The 21,714-nt window shown below is 40.4% G+C and overlaps 1 protein-coding gene across 1 annotated transcript in view; it reads left to right on the top strand.

The window, feature by feature from the left end:
• rnf145a (ring finger protein 145a) overlaps positions 1-21,714 on the top strand; it is a 103,183-nt gene that overhangs the window by 50,103 nt on the left and 31,366 nt on the right. Inside the window, exon 3 of the mRNA XM_048543534.2 lies at positions 4,105-4,196. Within this exon, the coding sequence (XP_048399491.1) occupies positions 4,105-4,196 (92 nt within the window). The remainder of the gene's footprint in view (positions 1-4,104; positions 4,197-21,714) is intronic.

Genomic DNA, 21,714 nt, shown 5'->3' on the forward strand with positions numbered 1-21,714 from the left:
AAAAACACCGAACTGGTACATCAAAACATGCATGTGTTAATAAGTGGAGGAAAATGATTATGGTGGTCATAGGTGGGATAAAAATTTAGAAACAGCAGTCAAAATGGGTAAGCAAAAGGAGGGAAAATTACCAAAAAAATGTAGACATGAATCCAACGGGAGAAATATTAACCGGACTTGGAGTATTGCGTACAGTTCTGGTCACCGCATTATAAGAAGGATGTGGAAGCTTTGGAAAGGGTGCAGAGGAGATTTACTAGGATGTTGCCTGATATGGAAGGAAGGTCTTACAAGGAAAGGCTGAGGGACTTGAGGCTGTTTTCATTAGAGAGAAGAAGGTTGAGAGGCGACTTAATTGAAACATATAAAATAATCAGAGGGTTAGATAGGGTGGGTAGGGAGAGCCTTTTTCCTAGGACGGTGACGGCAAGCATGAGGGGGCATAGCTTTAAATTGAGGGGTGAAAGATATAGGACAGATGTCAGAGGTATTTTCTATACTCAGAGAGTAGTAAGGGAATGGAACGCTTTGCCTGCAACGGTAGTAGAGTAGCCAACTTTAGGTACATTTAAGTCGTCATTGGATGAGCATATGGATGTACATGGAATAGTGTAGTTTAGATGGGTTTCAGATCGGTATGACAGATCGGCACAACATCGAGGGCCGAAGGGTCTGTACTGTGCTGTGATGATCTATGTTCAAAAACCAAAAATAGTTGTGAAGACAGAGTCTGAAGTATGACATGGTTAATTAAATGCCTTCCTGAAAGAGTACAGCCCTCTTTCGGCATGCATCTAGTGTTATCTAGGCTAATTTTTTTTTTACAATCATGCTTGTCCAAAGATGATTTATGTGTTTTTCTGATCTGATCCAGATTTCCTCTGCAGTTAACTGCTTGAGATGTGTTGGTGCTGCTGCCTGCTAGTTGTCTGCACTGGCTGCAGGGGATATTTATTCAGTGCTGGGCGCTGCAAATCTGGATGCAAGTTGATTATTGTGGTGGGCATGGGAAAATTGCCAAGATAAAGTCTGTTGTCTCTGGGTGCATCTGTCTTACTTCTGATATTCAGCTAGTCAGTTGGCAGTTTTGAGCTTCTCCAATCAGTGTTTTGCTCTAAAGTTTAAGGTCTGATTTCTTGGACTCAATAAAATGCATGCTGACAACCCCAAAACAAGCTTCTGATCGTTCACGTCTACTTTTGCGTGGTTTATCTGAAAAGATGCTTTTGTTGTTGCTGTTGGATTATCAAAATGAAAATACTGTTGCCTGGTTATCACTGGAAAGAGCAGCTTGAGGATTATCTTAACCAAGAGTCTGTCTTCAATGTGGATGTCTTTGATTCTGTCTCACAGTGGGCTACCTGTTGCCTTGTCCATATAACTCTAACCCAATGAGAACTAAAATAAGCATCTTGAGTAGTTAGAATTCCTGCTGAACCACAGATACATAACCCAAGTAGTTGTGTAATTGCTTCACCCTAATTTGCCTCGAGGGGAAGCAGGAGAGTGTGCCAGGAGATTACATGTTTTAATCATGACCATCTTCAAAAAAAAACTGTAAAAGGTCTGAGCTTGGTAATGATGGAGAAGGGGAAGTTATTGCAAGAATAACTTAAGTTTCACCTGTTAGGACCATTGTCAGTCATTATCTCTGAGGTTGAATAGCTCCTTCCAGAGTTACAATGCGGATTTCACTTTGAGGGCACCATGACTATGGTGTTCACCACGTAACTACAAGAGAATTGCAGATTATGCTACCAACTCCTTTAAGTGGTTTTGACTTCACAAAAGCCTTTGACATTGTTGCCTGTGAAAAATGGTGGAGTGTCCTGTGTTTTGGCTGTCTAGAAGTTTGTCCTTTGCCTATTCCTCAGTAACATGAAAGCTGTGAACCTAAGCAATGGATTCATCCCAGACCCAATTCATATTTAGAACCAGGAAAACCAAGAGTGTCACATCACTGATAGTTGTCTTGCTCTTTAGATTAACTGTAGTACTGCCCCCATTGTGATCCATTACTAAGCCTTAGGTAAAGTGGACCACTTACTGTATCTTGAGACCTTAGAATCAACAAGGGCAGAAGTTGAGGTTTGACACAGCCTTCAGTGTGGCAGCATGGCCTTCGGTTGCTTGAGAGAGAATGTTTGAATACCAGAACATAAAATACAGCGCCATGCCTAAAGTCTACAGCGATGTGGTCATACCCATCCTCCAATATGGCTCCAACATGTGGAATATGAGCAGCAGGCATCTGAAAACCCTGGAGTCATGCCTTCTGCTCTGCTTCCACAAGATTCTGCAATCAACTGGCAGCTTTTGCACCAGCATCCTTGTTCCTGTCCAGTCCAGAACCAAAATGTTGACCATGCTTTATTAGCACCATTTCATCACCACATGGTCCACATACCTGACATGAGACTCCCCAAAAGAGCATTCTGCTCGGCACTTTCACTTGGCAAGCAAGTTCAAGGGTGGCATTGGAAACACTTCAAGGACACCTTCAAACTCTCCTTGAAAAAGTGCAGCATAACTATGAATACCTCGGTAGCCCTGGCTGTGAAGGCACATGAAATGGAGAGGAAGTCTGGGAAGTACCTGTACATCTTGAGTTTCAGTACCAATGGTGAGCTGAAATCAAGCTGGAGAGTGTAGCAACCTGGGCATTCCACCCTCCAACCACTACCTGCCCCAGTTGTGACGGAGACTGTAGTTATCCATGGAACTCTTCACTTGCCAAAAAACTCAATTTTAGTGTAGAAGCAAATCATCCTTATTTGTGCGAGGCTGCCTAAGAAAGAGCAAAGATTGATCAACTTAGTGTTAATAGGCTTGTGAGAAGCACTCATGATAGAATGCCTATTTCTGAAATATATCTGACATCATTTTATATAATTAATTGGTGCTTGGTCATTTGTGGCTTAAGTCAGTCTACCATCTTTATTGAAGAAGTGTTTATTCCACCACTGCATCTATTGTATGGAGACAAATGGTACACTTGTTAAGTCAAAGTGTGATGGCAAGGGTTTTGCGTTGACACTGATTAGCAGTGGCCACTGAAACATGAAACAGATACACTTGTGCTTTTGCGGAGCGAAGGCTGACTTAGTAATGTAATCGTTGGCACTTAACTGAATCAGTCACACATACTGTAGCTACAAAAGCAAACCAAATTGGGTGTTTTGCGGCAAGTGACTCCGTACAAGATACCATGAAAGCACAAATTGGGCATGTAGTTGAATTCTGTCCATTCAGCTGGACGACTATAGCTCCACTAAGGCTTTGGTCAACCTGATGGGCACCCATCCAGCATTTGAAGTGTTTCCTTCAATGCTGTATCATGGCTGCTGGCTTTCGAATCTATAAGATGCACTTAAATAATTTGCCATACCTCCTTTTTAATAGTACCTCCCACACTCATCAATTCTAATTCAAAGAATGACGTAAGAGGAGACACAGCAATTCCACCACCACCTTTTCAAGCCTGTTAGCATTTGGACTCGCAAGTGTGTCATGATAGTTTCATGACAACTGGGCCAATATCTTGCAAATTCCTATCTTAAGTGACAGCTGAAATGACAGAGACTACTTATTCAAAACCACAGATTACAGCCATTGCCTTGACCAGTTCAAAATGGGTTATAACCGCTGGCCTCACCAAAGTGTTCACAGTGACTCATTTTGGATATAAGACAAAAAGAGGCCAATTACCTTTTGTGCCCATGCTAATCCTCTTTCAGAACAAGTAAGGTAGTCTAAACTCTCCCTTGCCCTCAAATCAAAGTATCTTCTCTTCTATCCTTCGTAAACTATGCAACACCAAATGAGTGACTCCACCCCCTGAAGTAACAAAACCATTTAGCATTAAAATTTAATGCACTGCTTGCTGATTCCAGTGGACAAATGCACATGTGCACTCATTTGGCCAAGTGCATATACATGGCTCCAAACGTGCTAAGTGATCAAATAGACTTGCAAATTGTGACAAAAGACAGGAATACACAAGACTTCAAGTTGTTATTGGCTCTGTTTGTGGTGACATTGAGAAAAACAACAGGGCAGTTTGATCAAAATATAATTAACGTGTTTGTTTGTTTTATTTTTCAGGGACTTTGTGAGGAGCGAGATGGAGTTTGGTCATGATGGACCTGTATATGAGGAACCTTTGTCCCTGAATCGTTTCACCACAGCTTTGATAGGTATGATGGGCTTTGAAATTCACTTAATGATCGAAGTGTTTTTGTAAACTTGACAGACTAGCAGTGAGATCGGTGATGTTTAATATCTTTCTTGGACCAAAAAATCACATCTTCAAGACTGTACACAATTGAATTAACTGGATTTATTTTGAATATTCTCTTATTCTAATGGTAGAGAAATGTTTTCCACATGTTAACCCTTTATATATCACTATTTTCTTCAATTCCCCTTGGACAACAAATAATACTGAGAAATAATATCATGAAATTGTGCTGTTTTTGGTGGGTAATCATTTACTCTGATTCTGCACTAACAGAAGAGGTTGGCTAGTTGTTGGGTATTTGAGAAGTGATTAAAGATTGTTCTATTCCTATGGTTAAAGATAATATACCAACAGCTAAGATGAATAAAATATACAAAAACACAAGTATCAAGTTGAATACATTCATTGTGATAGGACAGGTCATGTGTTACAGTTACAGCAAATGGGCATTCGAGGTCAGTTATGTCCTTGGTAAACAAGCCTGCATCTGTCTATTTTTGAAGTTTGAAGAGCTTAACCTCAGATTTTAAGCAGGAGGCTCTGCTACTGACACTGTGATGCATCAGGGAGGGTGCAAGTTACCTTGTTTCTTTGTACCAGGCGGCAGTCACACCTTAGGGTAGAATTGTCTCATTAAGTCAGTGTGTCTAAGATTGCAAGTGAGACAGGTACAGAGATCCAGACTTGGGAATTGCCCACCAGGTTTGAGGTTCTTTCCAGCTTGTCTGGGGTCTGCAATGGTGATGATGCAATCATAGTATCACGGTACAGGAAGCTACTCATAGTGGGAGATAAGAGGAATGCAATGGTTGTCGTGGACATCATGCTGTGGGGTGTTGCCACTATTCTCTGCAAGAAAGAGTGGGAGTCTAGCATCCTGCCTGGTGCCAGGGATTGTGATATCTGCTTGTAGGTGAAGAGGATCTTGGAGTAGGATGGGTGTGTCCAGTCGTTATAGTTCATGTAGGTACCACTGCCATACGACAAGGGAAGTTCTACACAGTCACTGAGGAGTTAGGCAGCGAAACAAGATATGTAATCTCATGTGGCTATGTCTGCTATTACCTGAACAATATGCATGTTTACAGAGTGTGGGAAAGATGAAAGATAAGTGCATAGCTCAAGACTACTTTGGGTTCCAGTTCATGAAACATTGCCACTAATGCTGAGAAAAGTGGGAACTGTACCAGTGAATTTCTCCAGTTGAATTGTGCTGAGGCCAGTGCTTTTGCCAACCATTAGAGCTAGGGTAGTTGAAGGTTGAAAGTGGAATAGTGGGAGAAGATATGGTAAATTGAAGAGGAGAGTCAAGGCAATAAAAGGAATTAGCCAGATGATAGACAGAGAAGGTGGTAGAGGGAGTATGAATCTAAGAGTCAACTTGTGGAAGTGGCGTACAAGCCCCTTTTAACAGTAACCGCACAGTTGGGTGGCACCTAAAGAAAGAAATAATGTGAACTTTTCAGAAAGGCATGATGGCAGTCGTGAGTGATTTTGATGTACATTTCCAATGGAAAAATCTGATGGCCAAAAGTAGTCGAGATGAGTTTCAGGGCAGTTACTCATTATGGCACATTCTGGAGCTGACTGAAAAGGAGATTTCACGAAGTAGTATTGTGCAATGAAATAAGACAATAAATGAGTTCACAGGGAAGGTGCCTCTGGGCTTTGCTGACCGTAATATGATCAAACTTTTGTTTTTGGTTTGAAGGGGAGAGATGTGGGTAGGAGACTATTTTGTCAAACTTAAATAAGGACAGTTATGGGCATGAGCACAGAGCTGGCTAAGCAAGTAATAAATTGGGTGAAAGACTAGGCCGAATGAAGATACAATAGCAGACATTTCATGGGATATGTCACAGCATACAGAATTAGATGTATTTCAGTGAGTAAGTAAAATTCCAAGGGGTGGACTCACCATCGTGGTTAACTCAATGTTAAAAATGGTATTCAACTTAAAAAGCATCTGATTATGCAAAGAGAGGTGGTAGGTCAGAATTTTGGAATTGGAAAAGAAATTTTAAAAAACTGCCAAGCATGGCCAATAATTAATGGGGAGAGAGAAATTCGAGCGTGGGAGAAAGCTTACTGAAAAAAGCATTTTCCCCCAAAAAATTGAGTTTGCAAGGTGGTACTGTAGAAAGTCATGCTGGATAATTAATACAAAATAAGGAGATGGCACATGACTTTAAGAGGTATTTTGCAATCAGTCTTCAAAATGGAGGATACAAGTAACATCCCAGAGGAGCATTAAATTAGGAAATGGCAAGGAGGGAAGTATAACAGAAGTGGTACTGCATAAATTGTTACAACTGCGGGCTAATAAGCGCCTGGGTCCTTATGGACGTCTTCTCGGGGGTCTTCGAAGAGGTGGCTAGTGAGAGCGTTGATACATTGGTTTTGATTTTCCAAAGCTCCCCTTGATTCAGGGATGGTCCCATTACATTGGGAGATAGTGAATATAACTCCTCTATGTTTAAAAAAGTAGGGAGGTAAGAAGCAAGAAACTACAGGGCAGTTACCTTGACATATGTCATTGGTAAACTGTTAAAACTTCTTTAACAATAGTTTCTAAGAATGTTTGGAAAATCGGGTGCAACCAAAAGTTTGCAGCTTTGTGTTCTGCATTTAATTTGGTGTTTTAGCTTCAACTTAGCAGCAAGAGAGGAGACAGCAGAAGATATATTGAGGTCCACAATCAGGGGCCCAGTACTTCAGCCTCAACACAGCTGTAAAAGAGGAGACCTGGTTCAATAGTTGCAGACCTGGGAGAACACCCAAACTGGTTGGGGCGTGTTGCGGAATTAATAATGTCATGGGGAAGTGATGGGTTGATTCGTTCATATCCATAAAGTATATATTTTTGATGGAAGGGTTAACTAGGAAATAACAAGAAAAGTGAAAGTCTGAGGCAACAGAGTAAAGTAAGGGAAGTAGAATAAGGTTAACCAAAGGGAGGTAGGTTTAATTTTAAGACAGGTAGCAAAGATTACTAGAATGTAATGTGTGGCCAGTAATTTGTGGGACTTAAAAACACAAAATAAGAACAAAAGCAGGCTATTCACCTTTTTCACTTTGCTCCACCATGTAATGTGGCGATGGTTGATCATTCTACTCAGTACCTTGTTCCTGTTTTAGCCCGAAGAGCAATATCTCCTTGGTGAAAACATTGTGTTTTGGTCTTGATTACTTTCTCTGTAAGAAAATTCCACAGGCTCTGAAGAAATTTCTCATCATTTGAGTTCTAAATGGCTTATTTTCTATCCTGAGATTGTGATCAATGTTTGTAGATTTCCTGTCATTAGGAATATAAAGCCATTGTCCTTTGGCCCAAGCTGGTCCATGCTGACCATGGTGCCCACTCAGCTAGTTCCAGTTGCCAACATTTGGTCCATATCCCTCTTAACCCTTCCCATCCAGGTATTTAGTAGAATGCTTTTTTAAAATGTTATAACATCCATCCAGTGCTTATGCTGTCAAGCCCTGTTAAATTTTATCAGGTTTTTAAGATACTCTCCTTCCCCCTCGGCTCCAGTAAATTCAGTCATAACCGATCCAGTCTTTCTTCATATATCAGTCCTGCCATCCCAGGAAATCAGTCTGGTAAATCTTGGTTACACTCCATCCATATCCAAACATCTTACCTCTGATAAAGAGATCCAAAACTGCATGCGCTACTCCAAGTGCATTCTTACCAAGGCAATTAGTATAATTGAAGCAAGACAACCCTGTTCCTGTACTTAAATCCTCTTGCTATGAAGGCCAAGCTACTATTCGCCTTATTTACAAGCTGCCAAGCATGCTTTGAGCAACCAGTTTAAAAGGATAGCGACGTGTTGTTGGACCTCCACCTTAGCCAATTTATTGCCATTGAAATAATAATCCACCTTCTTGTTTTTGTTGCCAGTATGGGCAACTTCACATTTATCTGTATTATACTTTATCTGCTGTGCGTTGCCGATTCACTCAACTTGTTCAAATTGCACGAAATGTTATGGACCCTACAAATGTTCCAGATGACCACATGTGCAGGAAGTACTTTCAGATGCAGAAACTTGAGCTCCAAGTTTTGGATCTCAAACAGCAGCTTCGGACATTCTGGTAAATCTGAGAGGCTGAGACTTCGGGAGCATGTTAAGATAGTTCAGTGTTCATAGTACAGAGTTTGTCCGAAAACTAGAGACAAACAAAATGACCTGTGATGGTAATCACTCGACATTATCCTTGTCATCTTTGCAGCAGCCTCAACTTCTCCAACTGCACTATTTCTTGAAACAATTGCCCTCTGCTATCCACTTCCAAGGAGCTAGCATTGTTGAGTTGTGCTCTGATTTGTTTTTTTTTCCCCCCACTTGTCGTCAGAGTATTTGGAACAGTGTGATTTATTGTCTGAAATCCTATCTTGATCAGCTGCTGTTTCCTCCAGCTCATAGTCAAGGAGCTCCTTTGGTACACACGTTATTTTTTTTTCAGGTTGAATTACATTTTTGGGTTTGGTTGCAGCTGAGCTTTAGCATCTATGGCTGCTCAGCTGTAAAGACTGCCCACGAAGACTTTACTTCTACCATAACCCATCTGCTGTTGAAGTCCTCATTCTTAGCTTTCTCAGGGGCATACTTAATTATTCCAATCATCTCCTGGCCAATCTACTGTGCTCTCATTTTCTGAACTTTAGATGATCCAAAACTCTTAACGTATAAATCACAACTTTACCCTTAAGTTCACGAATCTACGTTTCCCATTGCCTTGCATTTAAGAATTCTTATATTTAAATCCTCCTTATTTAGCCAAGCATTCTCAACCCTCTGATCTTTGCACCGCCATTGATAGGGCTTTATGTTGCCAAGTCCCCATGCTCCAAATTCTTAATCTCCTCCTTTAAAACATGACTTTGACACACTTTTTTTAGTCATTGTAATTGGTTACCCTTTGATATGACACCTTTTTGATGATTTCTCGTCTTTCTTTTGAACTCCAATGGCTTTCATTGCCATTGTGTTATTTTCATTGCCACTGTGTTCTTAAAATTCAACTTTTAAATGACATCAGTAGGGCAACTAGAAGCATTGAGATGTACCGCATAGAAACAGACCCTTCAGTCCAACTCATCCATGCCGATCAGATATCCTAAATTAGTCTAGCCCCATTTGCCAGCATTTGGACCTTGCCCCCCTCAATCCTTCCTGTTTATAGACTTATCCAGATGGCTTTTAAATGTTGTAATTGTACCACTCTCCACTACTTCCTGTGGCTGCTCTTTCCATACGCACACCACCGTCTGTGTGAAAAAGTTGCCCTAGCCTATTCGGCTTCTCCCTATTGCAGCCCTACACCACCACCCTCTGCCTCCTACCTTTTTGAGTCAATTTTGTATCCAGATGGCTAGTTCTCCTTGTATCCCTTGTGATCTAATCTTAATGAGCCGATCATGCAGAAACTTGTCAAATGCCTTACTGATGTCCACCTAGACAACTCCCACCGCTCAAGCTGCCTTCAATGCTAGTCATCTCTTCAAAAGAAAACTCGATCACATTAGTGAGATAAGATTTCCCACGCACTAAGATATGTTGACTATTCCTAATCAATCCGTGCCTTTCCAAATGCATGCAAATCCTGGTCCTCAGAACCCTAACAGCTTACCACCACTGATGTCAGGCTCACCGATTTATAGTTTCTTGGCTTTTCCTTACCACCTTTCTTAAAAGTACCACCACATAGGCCAACCTCCAGTCTTCTGGCACTTCACCTATGGCTATCAATGATACAAATATCCCAGCCAAGGGGCCCAGTGATCCCTTCCCTAGCTTACCACAGAGTTCTAGGGTCCTCGTGATCAGGTTCTGGAGATTTATCCACTTTTCTGTTTTAAGATGTCCAGCACCACCACCTCTGTAATGTTGTTATTTATTTATTTCCCCCACGTTCTCTACCTTCCATATCCTCCTCCACAATAAACACAGATGTAAAATACTTGTTTAATATCTCTCCCATCTCCTGCGGTTCCACACATAGGCAATCTTGCTGATCTTTAAGGGGCCTTAATCTCTCCCTACTTAGTCTTTTTGGCCTTACTGTATTTGTAGAAACTCTTCTGGATTATCCTCAACTCTATTTGTCAAAGCTATCTCGTCCTCCAGATTTCTCTCATGTATGTTCCTCCTGCCGGTATATTCTTCTAGGGATTCACTTGATCCCTGCAGTTGATGCCTAACACACACTTCCTCCTTTTTTCTTGACCAGAACCACTATTTCTCCAGTCATCCAGAATTGTCTACAACTACCAGCTTTGTCCTTCACTCCAACAGCAGCATATTGTTCCTGGACACACACTCATTTATTGAGGCTTCCCACTTTCCAGTCAACCCTTATACCTGCGACTGTCCACCCCAATCAATTTTTGAATGCTCTTGCCTAATACCATCAAAATTGACTTTCCCCAAGTTAGAACTTAACTTTTAGATCAGGTCTATCTTCTATTACTATTTTTAAATTAATAGACTTTTGCACAAAGAATATAGACCATATCAATTATGAACATTTTCCATTATCTGTTAGAATCATTTCGACTACACTAGGACATGCATCAGATAAATGGCTTGATTGAAATGTTAAGCTGTCTTTGACTTTGCTCATACAACTTAAATGTGTCCTGCAAATACAAATCAATATTTTGGACACACTGCCCAGTTTCTGTTCACTTGTTTGGGATTCTGCTGTAAGGTCTGTGCCAAATGTTTTTATTTTATTTACCAGGATCATCATATAACTCTGTATGAACTGTTATACGCAGGTTTTATTTTGTAATACAGATTCAAGTCTCCATTGGGTATTTGCATCCAAGCTGGGGTTTACAGCAGAATTATGATTAGCGTTGGGTCCTCAGGCTGAGGAAAAGAAAAACTCTTCAACGTTTGCTGTCACTCGTTGATGCAAACAATATGTGCAGACGTGAGAAACATATAATAAGTGACTCAAGAAAATATTGCTTATTGAGTGCGCATTTCTTTTGAATCAAGATACAACATGAAATCAGGCTGACATCAAAATCTATGCTAATTGTGGGAATTTTTTCCCCACGCCAGTAAGCCTCTGCACAAATGGCCCTCTTCAGGAATAAGATTAATACAGCTAAGTGTGATGAGACCTAAGCTATAAAAATGAGAGAAAACTACAAAGAGGTAACGAGAAAGGAAGAAGTGTGACTAAGATTGAGGTATGGCTGTCATTTTATGTGAGAAAGTCAGTGAAAAGGCTCCCATCCTAAAAATTCACCAAACGGTCAAGTGCCAGTTTTGCATGCCGCCTTTGATTGTATTTTGTAGTGTTTCGCAAACAACAGAGTGAAAATGGTATTTTTTAAGAAAGGTGTAAATGAGTAGCAATTAGATGGAGATAATTATGAAAAATGTTGTTAGTATGTTATACACTGATGTTGAAACGTAATGCCTTTTATCTTTTCTGGGTGGCGTTATTCTGAAGAAAGAGTCTACCTGTGTTTCCCTGTATTCTGCTTTGTTAATGCAGAACAGCATGATTGAATTGAACTGAGCCTTGTCCTTGTTCAATTTCCAAATGATCTTTCTGCTTTATAGAAGATGTTGACTGTTAACCTATACATGACCAGGTCCAAACCAATCCTCGCAGAAACCCTACAGTGCACAGAGAGGCCGTGCAATCCATTGAGTCTGCACAGATTAGCTAACTTGATCATTTACGAATGGTGATATTATAATGGATCCCAGCTTTGAGAAACAATTGCCAAGATAACCAGTTGAGCATCAATTAACAGATCAGGTTAGCTTCTGCAGCAACTTAATGATAAGTATCCAGGTGTCAAAAATATTAACGTCTCAACAGAGCTGGTAGTGCGCTTCAATAATCCAGTGATATTACCACTGTGCTCCAAATCTCATAATTTAAAATAAAATCAACCTGTTTATTTCCTGGAAATCATGTCACATACTACAATTACATCATAAGGGTCCAAAATTTATTAATTATCAATCTGTTCAGTATAGGTGGGTACTTGAACCTGAGCCTTTCAGCTCAGAGGAAGAGACATTACCAGTGTTCTGCAAGAATTCCTTGTCTTGTGTTGCTTATATCCATGACTTTTGTCTCATCTATCCAATTGAAATGATCTGTTAATGAACATGATCTGGTTGCTTTGTTATTTGCAGGACTTGAATCAAGTATTCTGGAATCTCCAAAAAAACAATTATAGATGCAGCTTTTTTTAAGCCCATCAGAGCAATTGAAGATTTTAAATTGGGCACAATTTTTGCCACTTACTTTAAATCTTTCCTAAAGCTTCAAAGTCATCTAGTACAACTAGAAACACTATTGAGCAAGCAAACCCAACATATGGGTAGTAAGATTTCGATGATCATAGCAATTCAGTAATATTTGCTTTGCCTGTTGAACCATTGCATTGTCTTGAATTTTAGGGAATTTTAGTTATCTATTCTGCAGGGTAATGTAATGGAAATTGCTGTGTTTAACTTTTAATTGCCATTTCTGTAAATGACCATCAAACCATTAGACTGCGGATTAGAATCAGGCCATTTGGCCCATTGAGTCTGTAGTGCCATTTGATCATGGCTGATATGATTCTGAACTCCATTCTGCTGCCTTTCCCCCGTAACCCTTGATCTCCTTACTAAGCAGAATCTACCTCTGTTTTTCAAACATTTAATGACTTGGCCTTAACGGCCTTCTACAGAAATGAGTTCCACAGATTCAGCACACACTGGAACAAAAAAATCCTCGTCCCAGTTATAAAGGGTAATTTCTTCACTCTGAGGCTGTGCCCTCAAGTCTTAGTCTCTCACTGATGGGAGTATCTTCTCATACACTGTATCCAGGCATGTACATATTCTGTAAGTGTTTCAGCCTGCCCCCTCTGCCCCCGTCATTCCTCCTAAACTCCATTGACTACTTGAGCTCTCAACAGCTCCTTATATGACAAGCCTTTCATCCACTGGATCACTTCTGTGCATCCACAGTGGACAACCTCCAATGCCCTCCTACCTTCGTTAGAAACAGGCCCCAAAACTGTTCATGAGGTTCTAGTTGCCATCTGACCAGAGCCTTCTGCAGCCTTGGCAGTACATCTCTGCTTTTGTATTCTAATCTTCTTGAAGTGAATGTTGATATTGCATCTTAACTGCTATCTAAACCTGCATGTTAACTGCAAGAGAATCTTTGAACTAGACTTGTAAAGTCACTTTGTGCTTCAGATTTCAGAAGCCTTTCCCAATTTTAAAAAATCAACCATCATTCTTCCTGCCAAATTGCGTAACCTCACACTTTGGTATGTTATATTCTATCTGCCACATTTTTGCCCCCTGTCGTAGCATGCCCAAGCCCTTCTGCAGCCTCCACACTGCCTTAATACAACCTGTCCCTACGTCTATATTTGTATCATCTGCAAAAATAGCATCAATAGTGTCAGTTCGCCAGTGTCTAATGTGAAATGTGCCAACACTGACCCCTACAGAACTTGGTTAGTCACTAGCTGCCATCCTGTAAAAAGACCCCTTTATCCCATCGCCTGCCTTCTCCCAGTTAGCTAATCCTCTATCCATGCCAGTACGTGGCCCCTAACTCCATGGCCTCTTAACTTATTTTGCAGTATTTTAGAAATCCAAATAGATCTCATGCATTGGCTCTACTGTGTCTAACCTGCTTGTTTACTTCCTCAAAGAATTCAAACAGATTTGTCAGGCAAGATTTATTCTTGTTGAAACAGTGCTGACTGAGTCCTGTTTTGCCAGATGCTTCCAAGGACTCTGTAATCTCATCCTTGATAATGGACTGTTAAAATCTATCAACTTCTAACATTAAACTAAATGGCCTATAATTTCCCATCTTCTACCTACCTCCCCTCATGCACCCCGCCCCCTTATAAATTAGCTATTTTCCAGTGTTGTGGGATATTCCCTTACTCAAGTGATTACTAAAAGATCACCACCAATGCCTTTACAATTTCCTTGACTGTCTCCTTCAGAATTCTGGGTGTAGTCCATCTTGTTTGGGTGAATAATCAACCTTTGGACCTTTCAGCTTCCCCAGTACCTACTCCTTAGTGATGGCTATCAAATTCAACTCTGCTCCCTGATGCTCTTGAAGTTCAGGTCTGCTTGTATCTTCCATTGTAAAGACTGATGTAGAGCAGCTGCTCAGTTCCTCTGCCATGTCTTTGTTCCCCATTACTACTACTTACGCTTCATTTTTCGGCAGTCTTATGCCAATATGTTCTTCCTTTTCTCACCTTTTACATGTTTAAAAAGCTCTTGCAGTGTTGTTTTATATTACTGGCTAGTTTACCCTACTTTTCCATCTTCTGCCAGACGTATTGCATTTTCATTTGTCCTCTGCTGGTTTTTAAGGGCTTTCCAATCCTTTGGCTTCCCGATAGATTTCAGCATATATGCTTTTAGTTTTGCTTTTTTGCTGTTCCTGACTTCACTTGTCAGCTATGGTTACTTTTTCCTCCCTTAGTATGTTTCTTCTTCCTTGGGAAGAATGTCTGTTGTGCCTCCTAAATTACCCCCGTTGTTGCTCTTTCTTGGCTGCTAGGCAACTCTGGCCACTTCCTCAATCACGTTTTTGCAATTTCCTTTACTCCGTTACCGTTACCTAAGTCTCCAGCTTCTCCCTCTCAGACTGCAGGGTGAATCCTATCATAATGTGGTCACTGCTCCCTAGGGGTTCCTTCACCTAAAGCTCCCAACTCAAGTCCGCCTCACTAGTCGTCACCAAATCCAGAATTGGTTATTCCCTAGTGGGCTCAACCAAAAAGCTGCTCCACAAAGTCCCCTCATAGACATTCATAGATTCCTTTTCTTAGGATTTGCTGCTAACTTCATTTTCTAAGTCCACATGCACATTGCAGTCTCCGATTATTGTAATAGTACCTTTCTTACGTGCCTTTTCCATATCCTGATTTATTTTTGGCCTTGTATCCTGACTGCTGCTTGGAAGCCACTGTATCACTACCATCATTCTGTTTTTCCTTTGCAGTTCCTCAACTCTATCCACAAATCCTATGCCTTTTGACCCAAACCACTTCTTGCTTTAATTTCTTGGAACCAGGCACCACCACCACCCCCCCAACCCCACCCCCACCACGTAGCCTCTCCACTCTGATTCTGGTTCCCAGATCACTTCTGGTGGAGCCTGTCCCAATAGCTGCAGTACTGCTGCTGGAACTCCACGAAATGGAACCCTGCTTCCCACACCCTTCCAACTAATTTCGGAATTTTATATTGTAGGATAACCTATTGTACAACACCTGATTTTTAAAAAAAAACTTCAGTCTTGAGAGTGCAACATTTATTGGGCTACCTTCATGCATTGACTTCTTGTCTTGAGAAAAAAATTTAGTTTGGTAGAGCACAGCTTATTCTGTCAGCAGGCACATTCAAGTGAGTAGCTCCTACATTTTTGTCCATTCATCTTGATGGCTGATTTAAGCTGGCTGCCAACAGGAAACGTTGGTGGAGTTGTCAGTGATTATTGCAAAGTTTTATTGGTAGAGAGGTGATGTCCATTTTGACTTGCAGGACTTTAATATTAGGATTGATGAACAGTGAAGTAGCATAGCTTGGCTTTTATGTGTACAGTTGCTTCCTACTTTGACAAGTCCAAGCACCCCTGAAAGTTACATCACGTGAACTGCCACAGTTCAAAAAGATGATTTATCACCATCTTTTTGAGGGCAGTTAGGATTAAATGATAAGTATTAGTTTTAATGGTGATTTCACATTCCATGAAAGAATAAAAATTCTGTGGAGATCCCAACTTAGTAAGAAATGGATGAAAAGGGAAATTGGTGGTGTGGAGGGTGTTGCATTAATTGAATAACTTTGAATGAACAGCTAAATGTGAGTTACGGGGGAAAATGTAACATGTATTATGTAATGTATGATGAAATCAATTATATTTTGTGATGCATTTTTATGATAAGTTAGCTTCAGGTGTTTGTGACAAATGTGTTCATGACACTAACTACATAAACTAAAATTTAATTTATTGCAGAATGAATTAGCTAAGCATCACTTTGGCAGCACCATTGGAATTGTCACAATTGGGCAGCTTGCTGGGTGCCATTGGGATACCTGGGTTCACAGGATGATTTGTCAGACTCCTAGTTTAGAGCAGGTATCTCACAGTTGCCAACCAATTAAAAGCCAGCAGCACCACCAGAGATGGTGACTCCTGTTGTTTTGACACATGGCCTGAAGACGATGATTGTTACTGAAGTCCTCAAAACAAACAGGATTGCAAGGGATAGTGAGGGAGGCTCAAGCAAGGGCTGAAGAGAGATTGTTGTCAAGAGCAAAGCAGTGAATTCCTTGTGGACCCTCTCATTTTACCCTCAGGTCTCTGCTGGTCACAAAATGCCGAAGAAAGCATTTCATTCCCATTATCACCACCAAGCTTACTTGGCAGTTTGTCCACATGATGTGACCCTCATTCAGGGCACCGCACCATTTTTTTGGTAAAGGAAACCACAGTGGCCATTGATTTTGCCCTTTTAAGTTTCTCTTTAGCTGGAAGGTTTGGCAGGCCTTTTTCAAAAAAAGGGGAGATTGCAATTACAGATGAAGAACTCAAGTTAACAACAGTGGAACTAAATGAAGAAAACACAATCTGCACCATCAGCATTACAATAGGCTTAAAACTATTTTGTGAAACTGCCAAGTGAGGGATCAGGTGTGCTTTTGAGCATTTGTATGTTCAGCTTTCATGTAGTTGTACTTAACGATCTTAAGTAGGCAATAAAATTTTACACCTATGATAAGATTCACAGTATCAGAAAGCTTAAAAGCACTTGTTTCATGTTTGAGTAGTTTTCTGCTTTTCCAAGAAGCTTTCACACTTGTAATTTTCTTTTATTTGTTGTACATTCCATTTATTGCCCTGTTTTCTCTTTCACTTTTGTCTCCTTCTTTCTTTTCCCTACTTTTTCTGTCCCTTTGCTGAAGGTATAACTCATCCTCTAGAGGTTTTGATCTTTTGAATTTTACTATGTGCAAAAGTTTCTTTTTCGATGCTTCATGTTTTTGTGCTTGTGCTTCTATCTAGCCCCATCCACTGGTAAGACACTGATAAAACAAAATGACAAAATACTATCATGTAGTATTACCAAATAGCCCTTTTTGTTTTGGCAGTCAGTAGAAGATCTATTAGCAGGTTTCTGCTTCTAGTCACAAGTGTAGATTTTGAACTATGTTGTACATTGGAAATACTAGAAATCCGAGTTTTAGGAGTATATGCAGTTCTGCTAAATTTGTAGCTTTTTTCATTCATTCATGGGATGAGGGTGTTGCTGGCTAGCATTTATTGCCCATTCCTGTTTGCCCAGATTTCTAATATTAAGAGTCTGGGATAGTCGTGGGCCGAGACCAGGTAATTTTCCTTTCATTTTCCTTTCCTACAGGATGTTAGCGAGCCAGATTGTCACTTGTCAGGGCAAAACCAATGGTTTCATGGTTATTGTAAAAACCCCTAATTCCAGACTATTTTTTAATATTGAATTCAAATTCAACCATTTGTCATGGCACGGTTTGAACCTAGGCCCTCAGAACATTACCTGGGTTTCTACATTAACAGTCAAGTGATAATACCACTAGGCCAATGCCTCCCTAAGTAACTCGGTTGATGGATCGATTGATGGAATGTTGTGCTTCTGCTAATTTCTGTCAGAGAATTCGATTTGATTTACTATTGTCACATGTACTTAAGTACAGTGAAAAGTTCTGTTTTGCATGCAGGACGTGCAACTCATACCATTACCAAGTCCATGAGGGTAATTGAACAGATTGAAGATTACTGTGTTACGGCTGCAGAGAGAAGTTGCACTGAGAGTGAGATTGGTGTTAAATTTAAAATTGAAGGTCTGTTTAGAAGTCTAAGAACAGCAGAGAAGAAGTTGTTCTTGAATCTATTTGTATGTGGGTACAAACATTTATATCTTCCTCCTAACAGAAGAGGGTGGAAGAGAGTATAGTCGGGGTGGGCAGGGTCTTCGATTTTGTTGGTTACTTGCCTGAGGCAGTGGGAATTATAGGTGGAGTCAGTGGATGCATGGCTGGTTTGCGTGATGGACTGGGCTATGTTCACGACTGTGTAGTTTCTTTTGGTCTTGGGAAGCGCAGTTGCCAAACCACGCTGTCATGCATCCAGATAGAATGCTTCCTATGGTGCGTCTAAAAATTGGTACGAGGCCTTATGGACATGTCGAACCTTCTTAGCCTCCTGAGGAAGTAGAGACATTGAGCTTTCTTGACCATTGCATCAACATGGTTGGACCAGGACAGATTGTTGGTGATCATCACTCACAGGAATTTAACATACTCGACCATCTCCACTTCAGCACCTTTGATGCAAACAGAGATGTCCCACCTCCACCTGTGGTGTTCCCTTTTAGGAGATTCCTACACACCTTGATACAAATGCAATACGCCGACTTCTGTGAACAGCCACAGTTTATTTAAGCAAGTACAAGCTTTAGGAGGATCACTTAACAATCTTCGCAGAGCTTGTGGAGCCGAGTCAAGCAATGCTGCCCAATAAGGGAACCATCTTCCCTTTACAGAGAATTTGACATCTCGGTCAGTCATGTTTGCAAGATACAATTTTTTACTTCCCCATAGTCATATGCCTAGCAACAGTGATAGTTCATGACTTAATCACTGAATATTAGAAGCAAAGGTCAGCTGCCCAAAAACAATGTGTACAACTACACAGCTCCTCACTTTTCAGTTGCCACTCTGGACAGTTCCGTATCTTTTTAGCCTTAGTTCAACATTTACAGAAAGCAGAGTATAATCAGATTACCACATTTTGTCTGCGAGACTGAGGCACCCGTGGCACAGCTTAGCACTAATGTCTTACATGTCAGCAGAACAAATATTCAGCCTTTAACATTTCACACTCTGCTTCCTGAAGTCAATGACCAGCGCCTTTGTTTTGCTGACATTGTTGTCCTCACACCATGTAGCTAAGCACTCAATCTCTTGCCTATATTTGTCTTGTCATTGTTAGAGATCCACCTACAACGGTGGTGTCATCAATAAACTTGTAAATGGAATTTGGCCCCACAATTGCGAGTGTGTAAGGAGTTTAGTAGGGGACTGAGTACGCAGCCTTGCAGGGCACTGGTATTGATGATCATGAAGGAGATGTTGCTTATTCTTACTGATTGCGTTCTATGGGTCACAAAGTCGAGGATCCAGTTACAGATGAGCAAGCCAAGACCTAGCTCTTGGAGCTTACTGGTGACTTTGTTTGGAATTACGGTATTGAAGGCAGAACTGTAGCCAATAAGTGGGAGCCTGCAATCGGCAAACAATTTTGCACCAATTTTAACAGAAAGATGCCTTTGTAAGGTGGCTGTGCAGCAAAAATGGCAGATGTAGACAAATTATGTTTGAACCATGAAGAAAAGTATAAACTAGAAATGTTTTAAGGACCCACTTAAACTTTTGTCTGAAAGAATGCGGAGGTTTGAAGCATAACCTGAACATAAAGCATAACCTGAACGTAAAGATTGTACTAGCTTCTCTTGGCGAACTCAACTTTGAAACATCAATGTCACAAAATCTAATGTGTGTCAACTAAGTGTTGCACCCAAAATTTCACTCGGGCAGCACCAATAAACTTTAATCCACCCTGTATTTGGTCAGCAGAATATACGATCCATATTGTTAGGTATGTAGAAGCATTACTTTAACTTGCTTGTACTGGCCCTCTGTACTGCAATTTTTGTATCTTTGACACAGGTGTTTTATATGCCTTCAGTACCAAAGCATTATTCATGCTGGCCCTAATGCTGCTGAGGTTGTAATTTTAACATCCTATTGATGTTCTGTTTGATTTGGCAGTGTGTTTTGAATGTCACTGAAATTGCTGGGCGGATTGCAATTTCTTCACTTTATACAGTGGAGCATGCGGACTTTTAGTGTAGTGTCAGAATATATGTATGGGATTTCAGGTGAGGCATAAAAAGTGTGATGTAACTGACAGCAGTATAATTCTAATGCTGTTGGCCAACATTTGGTTCTCACATTGGTTAGCAGTGGTATATCGAATTACAGACCCACAGAGACCCAGATGTTTATGGATATTGGAAAGCACTGAAGGGGTTCCAACATAAATGCAAAGGGGAAATGTGCCTGTGGAGGTCATAAGTCTACGTTGGTCTCCCAGGACGATGTGATTAATATAAAATCCCTTCAGCTGGCATGGCGTTCAGTTTACATTATCTTTTGAAGCTTAATTGAAAATAACTTCACTTTTCTCTCGTTGATTTTGAGCCAAGCACCATATGTAGAAAATTTAAACAATAACTTTATCATTGTTACAACTAGCAGATAAAATACTGAACATTTAGAATTAGAATTAGTTGGGAACTATATGCCTGAGTTCATTATAAAATCTTTCTTGATGTTTGGATGCATTCTGGTAAAATGAGTATGCAAGATGATTTACAAAATCTATGATCATTTCAAACTATAACTGTATGGTTTTTCCACAAGAGCTTTTGTCTCTTTTTCTCACCTTATTGTGAGATTGCTTGTTTTTTCTCTTGTAAGATCTAATCAAGAGTACAGATTTTTCAGAAGAAATGAAGAATCACTAGTGTTTTAAAACACAGCACGTGTTTCAAATCGCAGAAAAGATGCCGTAGATAGATGACGCTTTACAGGTGAGATGATTTACTGGCCTCAGAACAGACAAGTGCACGACAGACGACCCTTCGTTGTCTTGACTTGTTAAGCAGAAGCCAGCTTGAACCTACCTTGGAAAGATCTCCTTTGTCTATTTGAATATTGCTGTCTCAACTGCCTGTTTTGGCATTCTAAATTCAGACTATTGGGTGGATATCTCATTTTTTGTTTTAATTGGTACTACGCATTCAACTGTCCACTTGTGGAATCTACATTTTAGATCAGGCTTTTTCTACCCGAGGCTTCAAATACTTGTTTTTTTGCATACCATTTGTATGAACACCTGTTAGCTTGTCTTAGAGATTTGTTTTGATATGAGGTTTACGACACTCCATTTCATGAAGCCTCGCTGTTCTTGGAAAAGAGTTTCTGCCCATTGTCAATAACTTGGTCACCTCAGCTCAGGCACACTGCAAAAGCTTCTCCCTGAGCTGAAGAAACCTATTTTTTATGATTCAGTGACTCAGTTTTTACATACTTCTCAAAGTCTTTAAGCTTTTGGATTACAGTTCCACAGCTGCTGGTTGCCTTTCATTCCCAACGCATTTAAGCCATTATTCATGTTTAAACTGCGGCGTAGATACAAAATTATGATCAGACTGGAAGGATCAAGCTTAATTCTGTCTGCGCTTAACTCTCTTGCAAGTTATCTTTCCAGCATGGATCATTAGACAGTCATTAGGATGATAAATCCTATTTATTTTTCCCTTTCTGTTGGTGCCTCTTTTTCTGGAT

The sequence above is a fragment of the Stegostoma tigrinum genome, chromosome 13 (genome assembly GCF_030684315.1).
Source record: "Stegostoma tigrinum isolate sSteTig4 chromosome 13, sSteTig4.hap1, whole genome shotgun sequence".
Taxonomy (NCBI): domain Eukaryota; kingdom Metazoa; phylum Chordata; class Chondrichthyes; order Orectolobiformes; family Stegostomatidae; genus Stegostoma; species Stegostoma tigrinum.